Genomic DNA, 23,938 nt, shown 5'->3' on the forward strand with positions numbered 1-23,938 from the left:
CTCCTTATAGTAACACCCAGTTGCAGCATTTACTGACAAGTTCACATAGTGTGTAATGTACAGACTCACAGCTGCCAGAACTGTCCCACAGGATTTACCCTTGAGTCCACATTACTTTGTATTGATGTGACTCCAATGGTTCTCTGTCCATTAACCTTCTATTATGACCCCTCGTACTCTGCCACCCTGTTGGACTGGTTATTTTAATCGTCCAGTGTTTACGATTTAGGGGGATTTAGGAGGATCTAACTGCAGAAATAGAATGTATTTAATATCTATGTTTTCATTCATGTAGGATTGTGTGAAAATAAAAATCATGTTTTTTTTTTTTTTTACTTATTATTAATATTATTATTAACCCTGTAAAGCCTGAACCATTAAATCACTGAGAGAAAATTCCAGTTCTTTGAAACTGGAGCCTTAATTGGCCCTTCTGAACAAACTTTCTTTCTTTTCTTTTTTTTTTCTATATCAATTTCCATGTATGAGTTTCAGTTTTGTAACATATTTGATACATCAGGTCTCAATGCTCAAATATTATCTTTGAACAAACAAAAACATAATATAACACAAACATGTCTAACAAATTGGCAATTCTTTTTCAAAACTGCTAAAGTCCTGCCTCCTTCCTCATTGATGACAATCTTGTAGTGTCACTGGAAAGGCCTCTGATGAACGAATTCCTCCCCCCTGGTGGATTATCCATGTATTGTATGTATCTAACTGTGTACATCAGGTTTTTCAAGACGTTTAATATCACACTGATCATGTAGAGGGCTTCAAAACTCATGCATCACATATGATATGTTTGGTGTTATAGGGTTAATATTATTTGTTTATTGTTGTCATTTGTTCTTATTGTTTTTATATTGTTTTATTAATGACTATTATTTATTTTCATATGCTTTGATTATATTGGAAAGCACTTTAGTCACTTGAAGTGTTGTAAAGGGCTCTACAAATAAATAAATATTGATTGATTGATTATTAGCTTTGATTCAGGTTATGACTTCACTACAATGTTAGCACAGATGCTCATAAGTGAGTTCTTCTTTTCCTTTTCTTGTCTTCTCTTTGTCTTGTTTTATAGCATTCGTCATCCAGTGTTATCCCTCATTACCATCACCTCCATGCTTGAGTGTGGACCAGATTTTACAGTCATGGAAAAAATTATTAGACCACCCTTGTTTTCTTCAGTTTCTTGTTCATTTTAATGCCTGGTAAGGCAAGGGAAGGAGAATTTATTTGTATAGCACATTTCAGCAACAACGCAATTCAAGGTGCTTCACACAGGACATTGAAATAAAAAGAAACACATTTAAAACATTATAAAAGAAACAGGTAAAAGGTGATTAAAAACAGCAAGTAAGAAAACAACACATAAAATCCCCCCCCCCCCCAAAAAACAAAAAACACATATTAAAGTAAGAGTTGCAGTGCAGAGTTTCAAAAGAGAATATAAAATTTAAAAAGTCAAAAGCCTTTTAGTCAAAGGCAGCAGTGAACAGGTGAGTCTTTAACCTTGACTTAAAAGAACTCCGACTCTCAGCAGACCTGATATTTTCTGGTAGTTTGTTCCAGATATACGGAGCATAGTAACTGAACGCTGATTCTCCATGTTTAGTTCTGACTTTTGGAACACAGAGCAGACCTGCACCAGACGACCTGAGTGGTCTGGATGGTTCATACTGGACTAGAAGGTCTCTGATGTATTTTGGGCCTAAACCATTCAGTGCTTTACATGCTAGCAAGAGAATTTTAAAGTCTATTCTCTGAGGGACAGCTAAAGGTACATTTGTTTGGACAAATATAATAACAACAAAAATAGCTCAAAAGAGTTTAATTTCAGAGCTGATATCTATTCATTCTTCATGGTTTTCTTGATAATAACCAAAATCACTTCAGTTCTTACATGAATATCTATGGCATTGTACTGACAAAAACAGTGCTTTTAGGCATTCCATGTTTTCTTTTTTGTCTTTTTTAGTGACATGATACACACAGGAGTTAGTACTTGATTGCATAACCATTGTTTTTGATGACATTTGATGGTCTAATAATTATTTCCGCAACTGTATATTCCCTCATATAAAAAATCCAGACTTCATGTTTTTGCGGCCACAATAAGAGGAGTTTGAATTGGGGACAATCTGCCTTTTCCCACTACCAGCCTTACCACCAGACGTTACAAAAATATCTAAAACTGAGTCTTTATGGAAACAAAAGTAGACGTACTGTGAGACATCTGTAAGAAGAATGGGACGACTAACTGTGGGATCCTGACACTCCATGTGCTGACATGTGCAACAAGCATTTGATCACCACTAGATGACATCTCTCGGTGTCAGTTAGGCAGATGTATTTCTCTAACTTCTGCATTCTCCTGGGGACGGCTGCATCACATTATAGCAGCATCCACTGGAGCTGATCGCGGTCACCCTACACAGTGCTTGTGTTTCCTCCAGACACACCACTGCATGTGTCACAGATGACCAAGATCCAGCTCAGGGCTCTGCTTCATTAGAAATACATGGAGTCAGTCTTAGATGAACACCACATCAGCTAACACATTTTATACTACGTTAAATTTTTAAATTTTAGCCCAGGGGAGTCAAACTCATTTTAGTTCAGGGGCCACTTTCAGCCAAATTTGATCTCAAGTGGGCCAGAGCAGTAAAATAATAACAGTAAAAAAAGTAAAATTATATTATGATCAGGTTGGCATCTACAAAGTTCCCGTAAAAATGTGAATAGCATGAACAACTTGAATTGTCTTAAGAAAAAAAAGTGCAATTTTAACAATATTATGCCTCGGTTTATCAGTTTATCATTTACACATGTGCATTACGATCACACAAAACATTTAGTAACAGGCAGAATATTTGCAAAATTGCATTTACTTTTCTTAAGACATTTCCATTTGTTCAAATTTGTTCAGGTTATTCGCATTTTTTGTAAAAGTATAGTTTGTTAAGGTAAACATTTTCAGGTAATTAAACTTTTTTACACCAAAAAAACAAAATGAAAATTTGGGGTTTTCATTATTTATAGGTTATTATGATAATATTTTACTGGTCTGACCCACTTGAAATCTAATTGGACTGTATGTGTCTGTACGTGGAACCTGAATTAAAATGATTTTGACATCATCGATTGTTAATATCTTCAGTGCAATTTTTGCATTTCACAAATTTCATCCTGCAGGCCAGATTGGACCCTTTGGCGGGCCGGATTTGGCCCCCAGGCCTCATGTTTGACACCTGTGTCTTAGCCTTTCATATAATATACTTCCATTTTGTACATATTTTTGGAACAGCACACTTATATTTTTATACTTTTTAAAAGATGTCTGTATCTTATTGTATTGTTACTTAGATGTAAGTGCAGTGTCACTGGCAGAGACCACCTGCAATTTTGTTGCACAACTGGTGTAATGACAGTAAAGCCTATTCTATTCTATTCTATTCTATTCTATTCTATTCTATTCTATTCTATTCTATTCTATTCTATCCACAGAACAGATGAGACTGTTGGAAAGTTAGATATATTCATATCAAAGAGGTTACATCCACTTTTTCAGATAAAACACAGTAATGTACCATCATGTATGATTGACACTTGTAATTACTGATCGCTGTTAAGGTTCCACAGATGGGGCTCTACTGCTCCACTCAACAGAAGTGATAAACAAATCATAAATGAATCTAAATTATAATACAACATAACTTAAGTGGCCACAGCAGCGGATGCATGCAGATAGACAGCTATGCAGTTTAACAACACATTAGACATTGTATCATTTGCCACGAATGAGGGCAATGTACATATTGAAATACTGCACTGGAAAAAAGTTCTGGAAACAGGAAATTTTGAAAAACTCTCATAATTTTGCAAAAAAACAACAAAAAAAACCCACTTTCCTTTAAATCAAATAAGAGAGAGTAATTACAATTTTTAATGTGAAGTCTAGATGTATTTGAGTTGTGTGGGTGAAATTATAGAATGGACTTCATGAATTTAGGTTGCTCACTTCTTTGACAAAGTTTAAAATATGCCTTAAGTATAAAATCATTCAGGAATATTAAGCTGAGATGGTAGATACAGTATGTTTTTGTTGTAGTTGATTTTTTGTTATAATGAGAATGTTCGATGTCTGGTACAAGTGACAGAATTATTCCATTGTCTCATCCATTAAAAACCATCACAGTCCTTTTAGATGGAAAATATCATTATAATACTCTCCTTCTGTTTATTAGAGTCATGTGTAACATAGCCTACAGTGTGACCTGCTGACAACTCAATGTAGCCTTGATTATTTGCTCCAAAACAGTTTATGGAAATGCATTTTGCATTTGTATTATTGTGACTTTTTAAAGTTTATTTCAAATTTATTTGACATTTTATGGAAAAACAGCTCTTGTTGTTTTTGCATATACCTTCACCATGGTTCAGTTACCCTGCACCCCTATTTAATGGTAATTTTACCGACCCTAGAGGTAAACGATTTTGCACAGAATACATCATTCCACTTTAGTCTTTATCTCACTCTGTATGTGTGTGTAAGAGGAGGACCAATAAATCATATTTACCACATTTTCAAGAGTTTTTCCACATTGGTAAATATAAGTTTCTACCGCAAATAGCCTGTTGACCCGTGGGAGCCCAGTGTAATTTTAAAAACATCTAATAACTCAATAAGTATTGATTGTATCAATAAGCCGTTTTCCCCAGTCTGATCCTTGACCCAAAATACATACATAAGTATTTTAAAAGACAAAGGCTAGCTCTGTCCAGTTTGTCAGTTATAAAGCAGACATATGCATACACACACAGAGGCCACTTGGCTTTTGTAATATAGATTCAGTGACATTCTAAAATGTGCGTTTTTAGTGGGTTACAAATATGGCATGGTTCAGACTGCAGTGTATGCAACTCAAGTTTCACCCTCCAGGGTTAAAAAGTGAAGCCAATGTGGAGGGGCCAAAATCTGCAGTAAACTGAATGGCCGCTGGGCACTGGCTCCAAAAACCAGTCAATCCCCATTGAATCCCATGTTTAAATGGGCAGCTTTACAGCAGAAATAAACATGTTCACAGTCTGATACAAACAACAGTCTGGGTCTCTACAGTCCATATCCCCATCTGTGATAACTGTGCATTATATGTGTAACTCACCCATTTAGATTTTATCATTTACATAAGGGAGTGCTGAGTCCGTCAGTGTGTTCTGTCCTGTTCGTTTCAGTTATTCAGAGCTTTTGTTTATTGAATAAAACCTACTTTTCTCCCTGACAGAAAGCTAGTCTGTTGTTGTGTTGTAGGAGTTACACTAACAATACCAGCAAAGGATTCTGTCATGAACTTTATTGGTGCTTATTTACAATAACCATTGTTTGTTAGCTGCATTAGCCGATGTTTACATGAATAGGTACTGAACTATATGGTCTCTAGGCTAGCCTGCTAATTAGATCAGGTAGCTGTTAGTAAACTCAACTATATGTGTTCACATTCATTGAGTTGCTGAAATCACTCAATGTATTATTACACTGTTGTCCAACTCCACACACTTGTTTCCATTAAACCAACATGGAGATGCTCATGTCCCAAATCTTCAGAATCATAGGTCTCAATAGGGTTTCTCCTGTGTTAATGTTCTGTCTTTGGTCTCGCTCCGCCTCTATAGCTCAACTGAATGTGACAAATCAGAGTAGTGGGACTTTAAGAGGGTGAACAACAAAGAAAACATTTATTCATGACTGTATAGGTGTGATTGATCTTGATCTGAATTATTATTTGAAGTACAAGTAGATTTTTTATTCTCTAAATGACCGGTTTGGTCCAAAACCTTTTAGCGCTCTCTGTCTGTAGGTTACTCATGCATTACTTGTGGCAAAGACCATATTTAATTACGCTCTCTGTCAATCAGAGCAGTCCCCGAGCAGTCACTTCTCCCTTCCTGCTTCTGTGCACAGCGGGGGGACGCGACACCCACTGAGGCTGTCAAGACCCAAAGGACCTGCAGGATTCCTGTGATTATGCAGCTCTCTAGTCTCCATCTGAGGTTAATGGAGGCTAAAACGAAAAGACCGAACCTACTTTGAATTCCTTCTATAGAAAATTAAATATGATTCATACACCAAGCCTGACGTTCAGGTGAAGCCATTACCTGCCACCAAGCCTATTGTTGTCTAACTGAGGGTGAAACGTAAATAGTGGAGGTTTGAGGAAGCTGGGGCAGAGTTTGTTACAGCAGGATTTTGCAGTTGGTTGTGCAGTGCTGTTCCTCTGTAGTTTGTCTTACACATATTGATTTATCTGTGTTGTTCCGTCTGTTCTGGAAGTCACATATGCTTGTTGAGAGAGACACCTACTTGCTACAAGCAACACAAAGGCAACATAAACAAAAAGAGAAGGCTCCCATATTGTGCACAGCCCCTCGCACCAGCAAAAGCAATGACAAGCAGGGAGCCTGTGATACTTTTATCCGACATCAGTGGTTTAAGTTAGTATGTGTGTTCTTTGCAGTTCTAACAACAGGGCAGAGTGAATCCTCTGAAGGGACAAGGCTGATTATCTAAAAGCAGCTCTTTCACCACCGACTTACACTGAATTCAGCCCCTTTTACGCAGAAAGAAGGTAGTGCTGAAATAACAAGTCCTGACAGTCCGATAAATACAAAAATGCACAGACTGAAATAGACACACAAATGCATATTCATGTACTTTGCACATAGAGAACTTATCTTCTGAAATTATTTTACCATGTGGGTTTTGGTCAAAGATTTATATTGCAATTACTGTGGAAAATATTGTGAATGCAACAGCGCTGTAATAAGTCAGGCTGCCTGCTTGGTTGATGAGAACAAGTTGTGACTTTCATTGTACTTGTTTTACACAGTCCCTGTTTCTGTTTAGTGTCACTGAGAATGAATCCACAATATTGTCAAATAACAAAGACTGGCTTCAATTCAGTGCCACTCTGCTCTTTGGCATCAATTTCCAGGCTGGACTGCACACCAGATACTCATTTAACCACGAACAACACACACTCCACACCCTCTGCAAACCTTGCCTCATGAAGGTCTGACACTGCCAATAAAAGGAGATGCTCTAGTTATATGAAACAGTAACTGAACGAGTATGAGGATGCTTTTGATCTTGATCTCGACTTGATTTCAGCAACACTTAGACTTGCCTTTAAATCATCATAATCAAACTTCTTTAGGGAAATACTGGAGACAAGTTAAGTTTGTGTTTTGGTGTTAAGTATTCCAGAGTCGCAGATTCTTTGTGCAAGTTTTTACAGGTTTAAGATTTTAATCAGCTCACTAAGCATGTTAACAATGGTCACAAGGAAGTGTTAGCTCGTGCCAGTTTCAAAGCTGTTAAATACTTTGATACTTCAGACCTTGTGCAAATATTCCATGCGTTCCACTAAGCAGCTGTGTAAGACTCTGAAAATGAAAGTCGTTGATGCCCACAGAGCAGGGGAAGGCTGCGAGAAGATAGTGAAGTGTTTTCAGTTTGCAGGTTCCACAGTGTGAAATATAATTAAGAGATGGCAGTTGAGGGGAACAGTGGAGGTTAAAATGAGATCAGGAAGAGTCAGAAAACTCTTGGAGAGAACTGCTCATAAGATGTTCATTATGGCATATCAAAAACCCATATCACTACAAATATTATGCAAGAAGATTTAGCAAATTCAGGAGTGATGATGCACCGTTCTATTGTGCAGCAATACATGAACAAACCAGACACTCATGTAGGAGAAAACCTTTGTGAATCCTCATCATTAAAGGCGATGGAACATCAGCAGAAGCCTGATGAGTTTTGAGAGCAAATGCTATGGATTGATGAAGTTCAAAAAGAAAAAGACGTAGCATTTCATAAAAAGAACACCTTCCCAACTGCTGAGCATAAGCTGGATCCATCCTGCTTTGGGGTGGCGTTGCAGCCAGTGGCACAGCAAAGACTGAACAAGTAGAGAGAAGAACACACTCCACTAAATACCAGCAAATTCTGGAAGCAAACATCACACTATTTGTGTAAAAAAAAAAAAAAAAAAAAAAGAAGCTTGAAGATAATGAATTATATCACAGGATAATCATCTAATACACATTGGAATCCACTATAGACTACCTCAAGAGACACATGCTGAGAGTTTTTGGAGTGGCCCTCACAGTCCCCAAACTGAACCATCATTGAAAATGTGTGGGTACATCTTACAGGAGCTGTGCATGCAAGATGGACCAAGAATTTTGCAGAACTACACGTCTTTTGCGAGGAGGAATGGAAGAAAATCTCCAATATCTGGCTATAGAAGGCAAATGTTGTATCTGGCTATAATAAGACCCAAGGGGGTCTGGTTTAGTGTGTAGGGTGCACCAGACCTCTGCACATGTATTTATGTTCAGTTTCTTAAATAAGACTTATGCATTTAGTAAATAGCTTGAAATATTGTCCTTTTTTCATATACAACAGAGACTGAGTTTACATCTTTAGTTACAAAAAAATATATCCCCAAAGTATTTTTATTTTTCAAAGGATTCCCACATTTTTGCACACACTTGTATACCCCCAGAAGACCAGGTTTTCTATAAACTGTAAAAACAACAACAACAACAACAAAACTGTACATATATTCTTTTCTAACATCACAGTGTTTCTGTGCAGCTGAAACCAACAGGCAGCTAAACTAAGCTATGATCACTGTGGAGCGATCATCGTGGAATCACCGTTCAAGAGCTTGAGCTGGTCCAGGCTCCACTTCACTCATTTTCCTCTAAGCCTTTGTTGTCTGTGGCCAAAGCCAGACTCACACAGCAGAGAGACTTGTTGTTAACATGTGTCAGTGTTTACAAGTAGGAATACGTTCATGATTGACATGGAGGACAAGCAGCAGTATTACCATTGTACTTGACTCAACTTCTCAATAGTGTGATGCCATTTTCTCTTTGCTTGTTCTCACTAAAGCTGCTTTGAAAGCTGTCATTCACATACAGCCGCACATTAACACTGACAGTACAATAAATGATGTTTCTCATTCCAGTGAGTAGTGACAAAGCAGACCAAACGCGGGATTTTTCTATAGCAGAAATCATCGTTTTAAAATGAATTTAAGAAATAACCTCCTTCTGAAAGCCCTGATGAAACTGTATCTCACAGCTTAATCCAACACTGACATTTAAATAAATTTGTTTTGAGCGTCATCGTCGCTGTAGGACAGTTATTGCTACATCTCACTCTGGCACACACTTTAAAGTGTTTCATCTGACTGAGGGAGCTCCTCCGTGTTTTTATAAACATCTTTTAATGTAAATGGGGCAACCAAGGCGACAAGGGTAGAAGGAAAGTGATGATTCATTACGCAGGAGATCTAATTTTCATAGTTTTGATCATAATTTTTAATGTTCAGCCTTATAATAAAAGGGAAGAAATAGGAGTTCAGAATCAGACAGGTTGTAAACAAGGAGTTTATGACTTTATTTGGAGGTAAAACCTAAATGATGTGTAAAATGTATAAATGTATGAAAAGCTGCATGAAGTTTATTTTATTTTATTTTATTTTATTTTATTTTATTTTATTTTATTTTTCTTCAGTGTACTGCCTCCCACAAGTGGTGTTCTGCAAAATTTTGAATTAGTTTAGATTATTTTCTGACATTTAGGTCTTGCTTGGACAAAACATGCTGCTTTCTATGTTTTTTTTGTTTGTTTGTTTGTTTTTCAGGAGAGTGAAAATTTTGATGCACAATGGTCACCACTAAGAATTTACCAACACTTGAATGAGAATCTCATTACAGCTAATGTGGTCACTGTGAATCAAATTTGATTAAACCACAACCACACAGTCCTGATTTTTTGCTCATTTAGTCATACATTTTAACTATTGTAGTTCTTTTTTAATGTGCTAATTTAAGTTTTTTTTGTTAATCATTATTACTATCAATGTGCCAAAATGAGCAAGATGCCTGGTGTGCAATTGTAGTCTGTTGTCCAAATAATTTTGAGTAGATCTTGAGATGTAACACCTACAAATCTTTCTTAAAATTTGATACAAAATTTCAAATTTTTCAATCGAAGTTACTATCTAGATGCTTATTATAACAGATTTTAGCCTACTGGTTCTTCATCTCACAGGCTTTATGATTTTAACCTTTAACCTCTGGTCAGAATAATACACTGTTATAAAATGGGACGTAATGGATCATGGGGTTACACCAGTTACAGTCGATGCTAACTTTAATGGGAGGGGATGTTCCAAATAAAGAGTTCCGGATGTTTTCTGCTAGGCTCTGGAAACTCCAGGCTACTTCTGGCTTAATGAATCAATACAATATATCCCCTACTAAATACAACTGCTATGTTAAACATTGCCAGGCTAATTTCAGGTGGCACTTTCTAAATGTTAATGTACACTTGTGTGTATAAAGCTAATGAGAACAGCAGGCACACCTGTCAATCACATATAAAAGTCCGCTAATAGCCCTAATACAATAGCACAACAATCATTTACAAAATTACTGCCAGTGCAATTAGTAAAGGGTACACCTAAAGCACCAAAGAGCACAAAGAGTCTTAGAGGGCTTGGTAAAACCTGCTATTTTTAGAGATTAGTTGACTTAATTTTAGGGCTGTCAGTGGATTAAAAAATGTATCTAAATAATATCAATTGTGTTTTCGTCTTAAAATTCATGATTATTAAAATATTCAAATGTGAGAACGAATAATTAATAGAATCAATGCAAAGGAAATACAGTATATTTAAAGGCCAACATTATAATTTCATATCAACTTTTTACCTTTAAAGACAGGTTTTCTACTGTGAACCACAAATGTTTCAGCAAAATCTACAAGGTCATCAAGACTGTCTGTCAGCTTAAGCATATTTCTTATCTGCATTCGAGCAATGATAGCAAAACCCAGAGCTGTACGTCAAAGTGCTCTTTGAATTACAAACCTTCAGTGACATTTCAATTAGAAATTAGCTTCAAAGGCAGTGGTTTCTTAAATACACTACTAAATGATATTTAATAAGTATAAATGTGTTCCTAGTACCTGCTAAGTCCCACCTTTTTGACCTAATAGAAACTGCTGGGCTCTTCTACTGGGTTCTTTAAATAAGCACTTTGACATGTTGGGTTAGGGTTAGGCTGTTGCGATGTATGCATGTGTTTGATGGTGGCATATAAGTTACTCATACTCACAGAAAGAGAGAGAAAGAGAGAAAGAAGAGATCAAGCATGATTTTTTTCTAATTGTTTCACAGCAGTTATGTTCTAAAACACAACTGTACTTTCACACAACCGTCAGCTACCACTGATTTTTTGACTGATTTTTTGATTTAGTGATTTATTCTGAACATGCAATGAAATTTAACATATGTGTGAACTAGCAAAACATACATGATAAATATCAAGAATCATAACAATCTTAGACAGAAGAACAGCACAATAGTTCTATTTACATGCCCGAAAAAGGGTGGGAAGAAATGCAACTGTTGTGCAATCTTCTTAATCTGTTACATATTTTATAATTTATCATCAAAACGTATTTGAACTCAAGTCAAATGAGTCAGGATTTTCAGCCTCTAACAGCCATCAGGGCCCATCAGAGCCATGGTGGTTGCCCCTCACTCAAAGAACTCTGCTGCTGATTGCAGGTAGCTTGAAGTCAAAGCCTGAAAGATATCTGTGAGAGCAGCAGCAGGTTTGCACTAATAACACTTTGCACTCAGAGAAACATATTTACACACTTAAACATATGCAGTTTGACCTCCAACACCCACTCACATAAAACCATGTCCACCTTTCCATAAAAGAGGAATATCTTACAAAGGGAAATCAATGAAGTCATTTCCATAGGTTCATTTGTGCTGTTATAGACGGGATGAGACACAATTGTTTTCACTCAAGGAGCAAGACGTGTTTAAAAAAATGACTGTGTGCTGTCATAGAAACAACACTACTTAGCTCTCTAATTACTGGAAGTGCCTGGTACAAAAAATAAAAAGAGTAAGTACATTCAGCATTGGCCAGACTGAAAATACTCAAAATGAGTACCATTACAGTAGCTGGGTTTCCACTACAGTTTTCAGCAAAACAGAAGCGATATTTCTACAATTTTGACAAAGTACATTTGCTTCTTGCAGGTGTTTCCTTTGAAGAGTGTTTGGCTTCTGATGTGTGATTTTAGCAAAGTCCTGTCTTGCTACATGTTGTAATTCTCATAAAATAGTGTATAGTTCTCACAGGACGCTGGCTTGGAAGAGGGGTGCACTAAGTTTCATGCAAAACCTCCACAGTGTTGGCACTGTGGTGTCGGTTCATCTACTGCTGTTGTAGTGACCGTCTTAAACAAAAGAAGAGGGGAACGTAGCGTTTCGGTTCGGCGGGGGGGGGGGGTGTTGGTGCACACACGTGGTTTTCGGTCAGTAACTGTGCACGTGTGTCGTTTTCCTCCCTGCTTATAATACTATGAGGGTATGGGGCGGCGCAGTCCGTGCCGCCCCCACGGAAGTGAAACTTCATGCTGATTTATCTTTTCCCTACTTCCTGAAGCTTCGCAAACTTTCATTTGAGGGGCCAGGACATTTTTCCTGGCCTTTTATATATTATACATATGTATAATAAGTCTAATGCAATGGTGATGATTTTTTTTTGTATGAAATGTTTGGTGTGGCGACATGGATTTACCAGCGGAAACGCTAGGAACGTATAATCGTCCCACGGCAAAATCCTTATTTATGGCAGAGGCCACACAGAATGGATTTCAGGCAGAGAATTGTACATGAGGAATTCACCAATGAGCTGTGGATCCAGAATTTCCGAATGACCCAGGCAACGTTTAATGAAGTGTGTGATGTAATTGAATCTCTTGTGGCACCAGACTTGTCATGTCTTCGGGAAGCAGGTCCTACACAAAAGCGAGTGAGTATAACCCTGTGCGAACTAAAACCACCTGTTCTGAGTACAGGGTCATAGGGGAGACGTTTGACGTGAGCAAAACCACTGTGCACAGATGTGTGAAAATGCGCAAAATGTGTTTCCATTACACTTTTGCAGTATACTTCTATATTGAAACATCTAAAAAACCACCTCATGAGAGTGTAAAAACTTTTTTGCGATCTTGGACAGTTTTTGCAACATTTCGGTGTTTCCACTACCAGTTTTCTATTATGCAATTTACATTTTGCACATTTCTGAGGGTAATGGAAAGCCAGCTGCTGACTGAATAAATGAAAATTCTGTATGTAATGTAAATGAAAACCCACAGTGTGATGCGACAACAGCATGTACAACAGGTGATTTTAGAGACACATTCAGCCTTACCAGACTTGACGAACAAAATCTCATTTTTCCGTCTACTCATTCCTTCCACTTGAGCCTCTGCTTCCCCTCTTTTATGTTTTACCCTCTTTAAGCTTCTCCCCAGTTCTACCTCCCCAGAAACCTTTTCCTTTGTTTTCTTTATCTGTGTCCATCACTGTACTTTATATGCATTTATCCACGCCTGTGCTTTGTGCCGAACTGCTCATTTCAAGGGCATCTAAACCGTAGACACCAAGGGAGATGAAAATATTACTCATCCACTTCCCACACTTCAAGCTCCTCTAACCTTTAAAGCCACTGGTTACCAATCAAACATGCAATTTTGACCCGAGGGTCTGCAAGATTTCTTCCTAATTAAACACTTCAGCTGTTGATTTCTCTGATTAGTTCACACTTGTGGTTGAAAATCAGTGTAGCAAGCTGCGTCAAACTGCAGAGGCTTCCAGAAGTGCATGTGCATACAAAACACAGTCATGAGACACAATCACAGCCAATGAGCAGAACACTACAGATGTCTTCTGACCTGCAGAGAGCGTCGGAGCGGCAGATGTGCTGTAGCTCCAGACATGTCGGTTTGTGCTTTTCTTGATGGGAGCAGTCAGGAACGATAGTGCGCCTACGCCGTTCAGCGCAGGCCTGGTCCCGACAGGAGCAGAACAGCAGGGGGTAACTGAGCTCCCATGACACCCGCTCGAAAAACTGACGCAGGGCCTAAAAAACACAGGACAGTGACAGTGTTGAACGGACGATAGTTGTTACCAGCATGGTGAATATGCGGATGAAAAAGAACAAAGAGGCATTTATATTACATACATGTTTAAAACTGATTTTTAAAGAGCTTCAGAGTATTTGCTTTAATTGAATGGCCTATAAAATGGATCCAGAACCATATCAGATCCCCAGTCTGACTTGAAATCAACAAAGGTGTCCCGCAAGGCTCAGTACTGGGACCTGTCTTATGTGTTACTGGGTATAAAATTCATTTTTATGCAGATGACACAGTTCTCTACAGTATGGCAGAATCTGCTCAGTCAGCGATTATGCCTCTTCAGTGCTATTTGGCTGATTTGGAATGTGACCTCGGTAACTACAAGCTAGTTTTAAATTTAAATTCATGTTCTTCTCCTAAACCAGAAATAGTGACAATGATAACAAAACTAACTCCAATAAAATGGTTCAAAAATTTAAAGAATGACACAATATATGTATCTAGGATTGTAAACTGATGAGAAGCTAACCTTTAAATATCATGTGAAAGAGCTGGTGACCAAACAGACACAGAAAATTGGAGTTTTTTGCCGCATTGTAGAAAGATGATTTTTTTTTTTTTTTTATCAGTTTTATATTTTGTAGATATTCTATGCAGTTGCAGTACTCAACCTACCGAATGCTGTTTACCATTCTCCTTTTAGATTCAATATTACACTACATAACTGTATGTCAATCTCTCTTTTTAAAGCATTATAAACACTGGATTTTATTTATTTATAAAGCACCTACAGGTCTTTTACTTCTGTATACCACTGCATTACCATTTTTTGATATGGGCACCCATAAAATCTACTCAAATGGTTGTGTAATGGTTATGTTGCAAGGACCTCCTGTTTTCAATAATCTGGGAAAATCTACTTTTACTCATTGTGCATCATCTGCATCTCTAGGGCAATTCAAATGTTTCATTTCACTGTATTTTATGAATAATTGTACTTGTTTTAGCTCATGTAAACAATTTCTTTTTTTTTTTTTCTTTTTTTTTAATTTCTTATGGTTTTATTGAATGTCTGTATTCTGTTTTATTTTCATCACCCCTGACTACCTATGCTCTGGGCATAATAACATTCTAATTGTTTTTGTTAGGAAACGATCATTCTTTTCATTATTACTATCATTATTTTTCTGTTTTCTTGGTTTTCATCTACATCTCAATATATTCTCAGATGAAATATAAAGTATCTATATATTTTGCATTATAATAGCTGTGTTTTACCCAATTGCCACTGGCTCTTTCCAGTACCTCATATTTTGGAAGAGCTATAGTTGATCCAACAACATATGACATTTCTGAAACATTTACAAACAAGTGGTGCCAGGAACAACAAACCCCGCCCCTTGCACGTATTGTAGCTTATTTTGGCATCGATCCACATGATGTCATCATGTCTATGCATGTGCTAATGTCAGCATATCAAATGCCTCTATATATGTGCCAAATTTGAAGTAAATTGAAACAAAATTGATGTTTTTGTAGACATGTAAAATTTCGCCCATTAAATGGGGAAAAACAAAGATTTTAAAAATTCCTAAGAAATTTAAACGTCGACCTACTTTTCCCAAAACATAATGACATCTATTCTGGGTCACTGGCAATCTATAAACCCAATTTGGTATGAATTCAACCAGTGGTTTTGCTGCTAGAGAGTTAACAAACAAACAAACAAACAAACAAACAAACAAACAAACAGGTGACAGCAGTTGAAAAATAGCTTTTATGCAAATACTGGCACATTTACAGAAATGTTCATTAATGCGTACTGTCCCTGCTAAATAAACAAATAAATAAATAAAATAAAATAAAATAAAATAAAATAAACAAACTAACCAAACCAAAAACAATTCTCCTTGCCTCCCCTCAGGGGGCAGGGTACATATTACATGTCCCAAGAGGGGTTATAATAAAGTGTACTTGTCACCTTACGTCATAGCTTTAGTTGTTTTTACAGCAGTATATTGCATAGACCCTATATTTAACTTGAAAAACTATAATGTGCTCTACAAAACAGTAGTAAGCCATGAGAATTATTTTAATCAAAACATTCATACCTGAACAACTCAAGGTAAACACATGTACCCATCCATCATCTCATTGCCTGGAGTGTTAGATTGTTTTTACTGGACAATGATTATTTTTCAAATAAAGTCAGTGTGTATTTCCTTCAGAGAACAATGTAAGCCAGACCCTGTTCCCTGAGGTAATCTATGTAATGAAAGAGGTCTTGTTAAAGTCATAGAGCAGTGTAATGTAATGCAATGTGACGTTACTATAATAAAAATGATATGTGACAGCACCACACCCACCTTTTGACACCTTTTCCGGCTGCAGGGCTCATGATTGGCCAGAGAAGGCTGAGGGGGTGTTGCCTTTGAGCAGATGGTGGTGTAGCTGGAACGTAGTCGTTTACACGTATCGTTGAGATTGCAAGCCTTTGCTGCATCCAAACAGGGGTTACAGGGCTTCCCCGCCTCAGAGCAGGGACTCACCTTTATCAAAGATGAATCTAAACAGAGATAAGAGAAGAAAACACATCTGAATAAGCTCAGCTGACTGAGATGCAACAAGATCACGAGTAAGGCTGGAAAGGATGAGTCTGAATGGATTAGCAAAATGTAAATATGAAGCATTATGTTCACATTCTTGATTCTCATTAAGTCCCTTTGGAACATGCGGAATATTTCATCTCTAACTTCCTTTTCTATGTGGCCATTTCATTCATTGAAAAACCTAAAAATCTGGTGATATACACAGTAGTATTATAAGTGTCAGATAATAAATATGCAATAAATGAATGGTTGATTGACAAGATTAGTTAAGCGTCAGAGAACCTTTTCGGTTAAATATTTAGGGAAAGGCCTTGGCATCAGGAAGTCAGTTATCTCACTCACACAGTGTTTGTGTACGTATTAATTAGCCAAGAAATTCTGCATTCATATACCAACATTAACAGCGGGAACTGAGTTTGCCAGTGCCATGCTTAGGCATTTACAGCACATTAAATTTAGGTAAATGTTGATGTTTTCTAAAGCGGTGGCTATTATGGCCACTTAGAGGCAGTGGAACAAACAAAAATGGGTTACATGTTGCCCATCTTTTAAACATATGTCTACTCATCCAGCAGACACAGAGCACAGAGGTGCTTTGAGCTAAATGCTGGTTTGGCATATTAACATCTAACAAGCTCAGAGTGGATTGATAGTGATGCAGTTTTGTTAAACCGCATCTCATTCCTCTGTGGCCACATTTGGTTTTTCATCATTAAACCAAACCAATGCCTCTTCTAACCTTGACTGTGTGCTTTTGCGGCCTTACACAACATATTTGCCGATTGTTGATTTTCTATTCCGCTAACTGAGACTGACTGTGCTTAAACCTCACAGTGATGGCTGTGTGGACCATCTAAATATAAAGGAAAAGAAATCCTTGGTGTATTAAGTGCCATATTTGCTGAGGCTTGCTGTGGGATGCTACAAAGATCCGACCACAAGTGCATGAATTTCACACCACAGTGTCAAGTGTGAACACACGTTTGAGTGCTGAACTTTAATTATCAAATTCAGTTTTATGTCGCCTCTGCCATGATAAGACCTTTAAAGCCTAGTATCATGGTGCTGCACTGTGCTGCTGTGTTACATAAAATATTTAATTCTGTTTATTTGGCTTTAAATGTGCAGTACTGGGTAAAAGTCCTTGTCCAACATTAAATTTTCAGATTCAGAATACTTTATTAATCCTAAAGGAAACTGTTGTGTGTTACAGTTGCACCATATTGGTATAAGAAAAAGTGGCAGGAAAGAAATGATCAATATTACAAAATATATGTTGCTCTCTATCAAGTTTCAGGGAAAAAACAGCTTCTATAAACCAAAGTGGTCATATTTAGTGTGACCCCCCCTTTACACTTTGGTCTTTAACCTTTTTGTTCAGACAATATGGGATTTATTGCATTAATTTTCTGATGTTTTCTACCAGGTTTCATTCCACACGTCAGATGTTTCTGTTTGTGTTGCTTCTTGTCATGGGGTCAGGGGTCATACTAAATAGTTACTTTAACCTTTACAACCCCTTTTCATTTCAGTTTTTTGTGTCTTTTAAGGCTGTGCACATATTTCCTGTATTTTCTTGTTGTATCTGAAGAAAACAGAATGTGAAATAAATATGTATGTTCATTTCAACCCTGCAAATATAACAAAGCTAAAGGTGGACTTTTGCTCAGTACTGTATGTGTGTTGTTAAATGAATGATATTTTGCTTTTTTTAATGGAATTATGCATTTTAAAACATTTCCCTGTGGTCTACATAAACTGTAAATGCTATGCTTGGGTCTGAATTCTTCATTAATTCAACTCCTCAGGTCCATCTTCAAACTATTTCTGACTAATGACACCAGAAAGGTCGTTTTGAGCACTGGCCCTTTAAATGCAAATGATCTACTTCATGCCCCACCCCCTCCAGGTTGTTGGCTGTGCTGCTCTGTCCCGTTCAACCAACAACTGAACACTTTAGATAATCAGCTTGAAGTTTGGACATATTTTCAGTATGGACTACAACTGCTGCTGCTGACAAACAATTATGTCGTACTCTGAGAAATGTTCGTCGGAGGTATTGACCTTATATTTGCAAATGTCGTGACGTACTAGTTATAGACGCAACAAATTAAGAAGGAATTTAAACCTGTTGTACAAATCCACTCGATTTTCACCACAGTGAATATATACGTAGATAGCTTTGCAGCACCTGGAGGGTTCAAATTCAAACTTTTTGAACTATTAGAGTCCCCAAATACACAAATAAATGTACCAAAGACTAATAAAAGTGGATTTAGCAAAATATAACCCCTTTAAGGCTGTGCACATATTTCCTGTATTTTCTTGTTGTATCTGAAGAAAACAGAATGTGAAATAAATATGTATGTTCATTTCAACCCTGCAAATACAACAAAACTAAAGGTGACTTTTGTTCAGTGCTGTAGGTGTGTTGTTAAGTAGATCATACCAAATACAAATATGTTCTCCCTTCTTCTACAGATACAAGTCCCTCTTCCCACCTGCCCCCTCTGTGTTTGTGGTCCTAATGTGTCATCATCAGCCACATCTCTAATGGGACTCTCCCTTTACCATGTCTGCCAACCTGGGACAATGATCAGCCTGGAGCCACCTATTCATCTGCCCGGCCTATCTTTGTATTTGTTATTTCCCTGCATATTTTTTAACCTTTTCAATTTTTTCCCCCCTGTTTCATATCCTTTTTTTAAAAGCAGCTAGTTACGATGACCCTGATGAAAGCCACTGGCTGAAATGTGTTGGTCTATCTTGTATAAAGTGGTTCTACATTAAATGTGCGGCTGGAGTTCTCAACCTGTATAAAATATTAACCCTGTAACGCTGAACGTATCATATTTGATACATGAGTCATTTGATACAAGCCCTCTACATGATCAGTGTGATTTTTTTTTTCTTGAAAAACCTGATGTATACAATTAGATACATGCAATACATGAATAATCCACCAGGGGGGAGGAATTCGTTCACCAGAGCCCTTTCCAGTGACACTACAAGATTGTCAGGTGGCAGAACTTTGCCAATTATGCAAAGGAATTAACAATTTGTTAGACATGTTTGTGTTACGTTTTTGTTTCAAAAATAATAATATTTGAGCATTGATACCTGATGTATCAAATATGATACAAAATTGAAACTCATAAATGGAAATTGATATCTGAAAAAAATGGGTTGTTCAGATGGAAGAAAATTTTCTGTCAATAATTTAATGGTTCAGGCTTTACAGGGTTAAATACACAAATGTTTGAAAATGTCTCTGTGGGAAAAAAAAAAAAAAAAGATTTGCATTGGAGTTTAGAACAGCAGTGATCTAAAGTATCATATACAATATCAATGCAATATACATGAAAAATTAAACAAGAAAAATTAAGCAATTGCAATGTCTACAAAATTCCTCCATAAACTTGCTGCACCTCTATACTATTCATATAGTATATGAATATATATACATATATATATACATATACATACATATACATACATACATACATATATATATATATATATATATATACATATATATATATATATACATATATATATATATATATATATATATACATATATATATATATATACATATACATATATATACATATACATATACATACATATACATATATACATATATACATATATATACATATATATATATATATATATATATATATATATATATATATATATATATATATATATATTCATTTCACAGATCCTGTTGATGCTTGGTTTTAAAGTGCATCTGAACAGAGAAATCTCAATTCACACCGGCATCTATCATACATCTCCAAGGTGGACAGCTGACCGCTTATGTTCAGAATTTATTACCGTCTACGTCACTTGTGATTGAAGGGTTCCCCCGCTGCAGCTGCAAATCAAATCTTGAAAGTGAATAATCGCACTCTTCTCAAATTTTCCAAACCTCGTCCCACAGTTAACAACCACCACGTCCTGCATTTATTTTCCTATTATGCGCTAGTTTATACACTGAATGGATAAGGCGCCAAATGCATCACAGACCACGGTGGCATTGACATCCTCACATAGGTCACATCACATGGTTAGAATTAAAAGGAGCCGTTGTTTAGTTTGGAGGGTTCATTCTTTTCATGCAATATTTCTGAGAGATATTTTATGAATATGTCAGTGAGGTGCTTTCACTCCATCAACCATTCTTTATACAAGGTCATACAATATGGCAGCCATGGATCAAGGTTAGGTTTTGTTTTATATTTGATGAACACTTCAGTATTTTTGCATCATGACCACCCTATTTCAATCCTCTCTGAGACTGTGATAAACTGAAAAGTAGAATCAATGTTGTTATTTAAGTCCAAGAAGGCACAAAACAAAACAAAGTGTATTTACATTTTTAACTCGCCGTAAAGCCTGCATTGGTTTTTCAAAGCACTGCAGCAGTAAACAGAATATATTTTTGACCATTTGAACTACTACCATATAACCACAAGAAAGCTCCTTGAATTCAACAAAGTGATCAAAGGGAAACAGAGGAGGTGACAGAGAGGCCACTGCTGTGAACTGCCATCACCTCTGTCATGTCAAATCTAATTAAATAGGAATATTGCCACAATTATCATCCCTGTGGTTGTGTGTTTGCAAGCATCAAGGCGTTTGTGTGCATTATCAGTGTGTTTAGTCAGTGCTTCACACTATACTGTTTCCCCTGGGGATAACCTTGCCACACATGTCTCTGAATACAAACACACACACACACACACACACACACACACACACACATATACAGTGCCTTTATGGAACTGGGGTAGTTAATGAAACGTATATTATAACCATCAAGTATCTCCGCTTCTTCTGCTTCATTCATTCATTCATTTTCTGAGGGTTGTGGGGGTGCTGGAGTCTATCCCTAATACCAGTGGGCAAAGGCATGGTTTTAGTCTGAATAGGTCACCAGTGAAATACATTGAAATATACAAATGAGCAATTATTCACTCCTGTAGTCAACTTAGATTGAACATAGGGCTGCAAAATTTGGCAAAAAATAAAATCCCGATTTTTTTCCTCTAAAAACTTAATTTTCGATTTTGATTTTTAGGTAAAACTGCAAAAGACAACAGAAGTCAGCGTGTCATTTTCTTGAGCAGCCTACAACACAAGGCACTGCTCCCTACCTCAAATCTGTGATGGTATCACGTGATGGGCCCTCAGAAGTGATACCAATGTTAGTCAGTGACAGGCATCAGTCGTGCGTGCATGGACCACATAATATGAGTGATCCCCATATGGTTAAATTTAAATTGGGGGATCTGTGCGTGGAAGAGACCGACCCAGGACACGCTGGAGGGATAATATCCCTGGAGCTGGTGGATGTGGTTGAGGAAAGGGCTGTCGGGGTACTCTGCTGAGGCTGCTGACCCTGCAACCCAGACCCGGATCAGAAGAAGATGGTACGGTATGGATCCAGGACAAAGTAAGATGAGTGATCCCCATGCAGCTGTATTTCAATTACGGGATCCATACGTGAAACCACGGCTTCTATTGGTATTACTGCTGCGGGCTCATTAACAGATTTAACATCCGTGGTCATTACACGGACTTCTGTGAAAGACCGCTCTCACAGATAGGAGGAGGAGCCTACAGTAGCCCACAGGTGCACGGCTCGGTGGCACGAGAGATGAAATCGATTTGACAATTTCGCTTTTTTTAAAAAAAATTGTTCTAATTAAAAAATCCAATTTTGATTTAAAATTGATTAATCATGCAGCCCTAATTGAACAATAAACCTATTAAAATGCATGTCTTCACATTCTCACTAAGGCTTCAGAAAACCACCTTTACTAAAGGATGGGAACCAATGTTATCTTTGTTGCTGCAATAATATTTATTGGTGATGCAAAACCCCATGTTGTTAATCAAGGTGATGTCATCCTGCTTCTGACGAAGGTTTATACTAACAGCCTTTATTTTTGGAAGTGGACATTATTTGTTTGCTGTGAATGTTATTGTTTTCTTTCATTTCCATCCTATGTTGTCTATGGAGGTTTGTAGGAATACACATGCAGCTGAGAAAAAGGAAAAGAAACTAACTGAACTGTATTTAAATGTATACATTGTATTGTACTGATTTTAAAAAAAAGGAAATTGAATAAAAACGAAGTTAAAAAAAAAAAAAAAAAAAGCATGTCTTTGGACAGTACAAGGAATCTAGAAGGAAAACACACAGAAAGGCCTATGGATTGAACCCTGAACCTTATTTTTCTTTCTGGCAAAAAAGAAATGAAAGATGAGAATGTAAAAGACGTAAGAGGAAAATGGCATGACTGTAATTTAATAATAAAAAACTGTGGAAGCGCAACCTGTAATCTCTGGTTTTGTGATTTTTGTGCTGGCAATCAAAGTGAATAAAATGACTGTAATTCTTAATCAGCTAAACAAAAATGACATAAATGTGATTATGGGTAACTGGTGTTTTTAAACTTTCACTATGAAACATGACGAAAACTTGCATTTCACAGTATTTCACAAATCTAGATCTAGAACATTCAAAACAATTCTAATGATAAAACATAAAAATGTGCAGGAGTAAAACCAATTCAGATTGTAAACAAAAGACCACAATAAATGCCTCTAAATGCTTACATGTTTTCTTCTGTTTTTTTTCCTAAATGCTTACATTGTTTTATCCCCCTTCATTGCGCTGGGATGTTGGATTTTATTGCTATTGAGTCCCTTCATCAAAGACAAATAATTCAATAATTTTAACACCGCTGCCTCAGAGTGCTCAGTCTGTGGACTAATTCCATTCCTATTTTTAAAATCGCCCTTTTATCATTTTCCCTGGACTGCCAACTCTGATCAAATGCCCACTACCACTCTATGTGAACACTTATACGTATGTGCATTGATCTGTGTCTGGATCTTTCTTTATTTGGCTCAAGATTTATTTGGGAGGCATGAGAGCACATGATAAACTGAAAACTGGTGACTCACACTAAAAGCAAAAGTTGGCAGCAAACAATACCATCAAATTATTATTCAGTGTTGAAAAATATTGTCATTTATGACCAAATACTAATGACATTCCATCTCTCTTTCTTTATGATAACACATTAAACGGATCAGTTTTGGTCAGTGTTAGTACATTAATTATCACTGTCACATACAATTGCGGAAAAAAATTATTAGACCATCAAAAGTCATCAAAAAGAATGGTTATGCAATCAAGTACTAACTCCTGTGTGTATCATGTGACTAAAACAGACAGAAAAGAAAACATGGAATGCCTAAAAGCACTGTT

At 36.9% G+C, this 23,938-nt stretch overlaps 1 protein-coding gene across 1 annotated transcript in view; it reads right to left on the reverse strand.

The window, feature by feature from the left end:
* Positions 1-23,938, reverse strand: part of gfra2b (GDNF family receptor alpha 2b) — a 162,584-nt gene that overhangs the window by 47,250 nt on the left and 91,396 nt on the right. The window contains exons 4-5 of the mRNA XM_030150505.1: positions 16,405-16,604; positions 13,853-14,040 (exon numbers count right to left, since the gene is read on the reverse strand). Of these exons, the coding sequence (XP_030006365.1) occupies positions 13,853-14,040; positions 16,405-16,604 (388 nt within the window). The remainder of the gene's footprint in view (positions 1-13,852; positions 14,041-16,404; positions 16,605-23,938) is intronic.

The sequence above is a fragment of the Sphaeramia orbicularis genome, chromosome 12 (genome assembly GCF_902148855.1).
Source record: "Sphaeramia orbicularis chromosome 12, fSphaOr1.1, whole genome shotgun sequence".
Lineage (NCBI taxonomy): Eukaryota > Metazoa > Chordata > Actinopteri > Kurtiformes > Apogonidae > Sphaeramia > Sphaeramia orbicularis.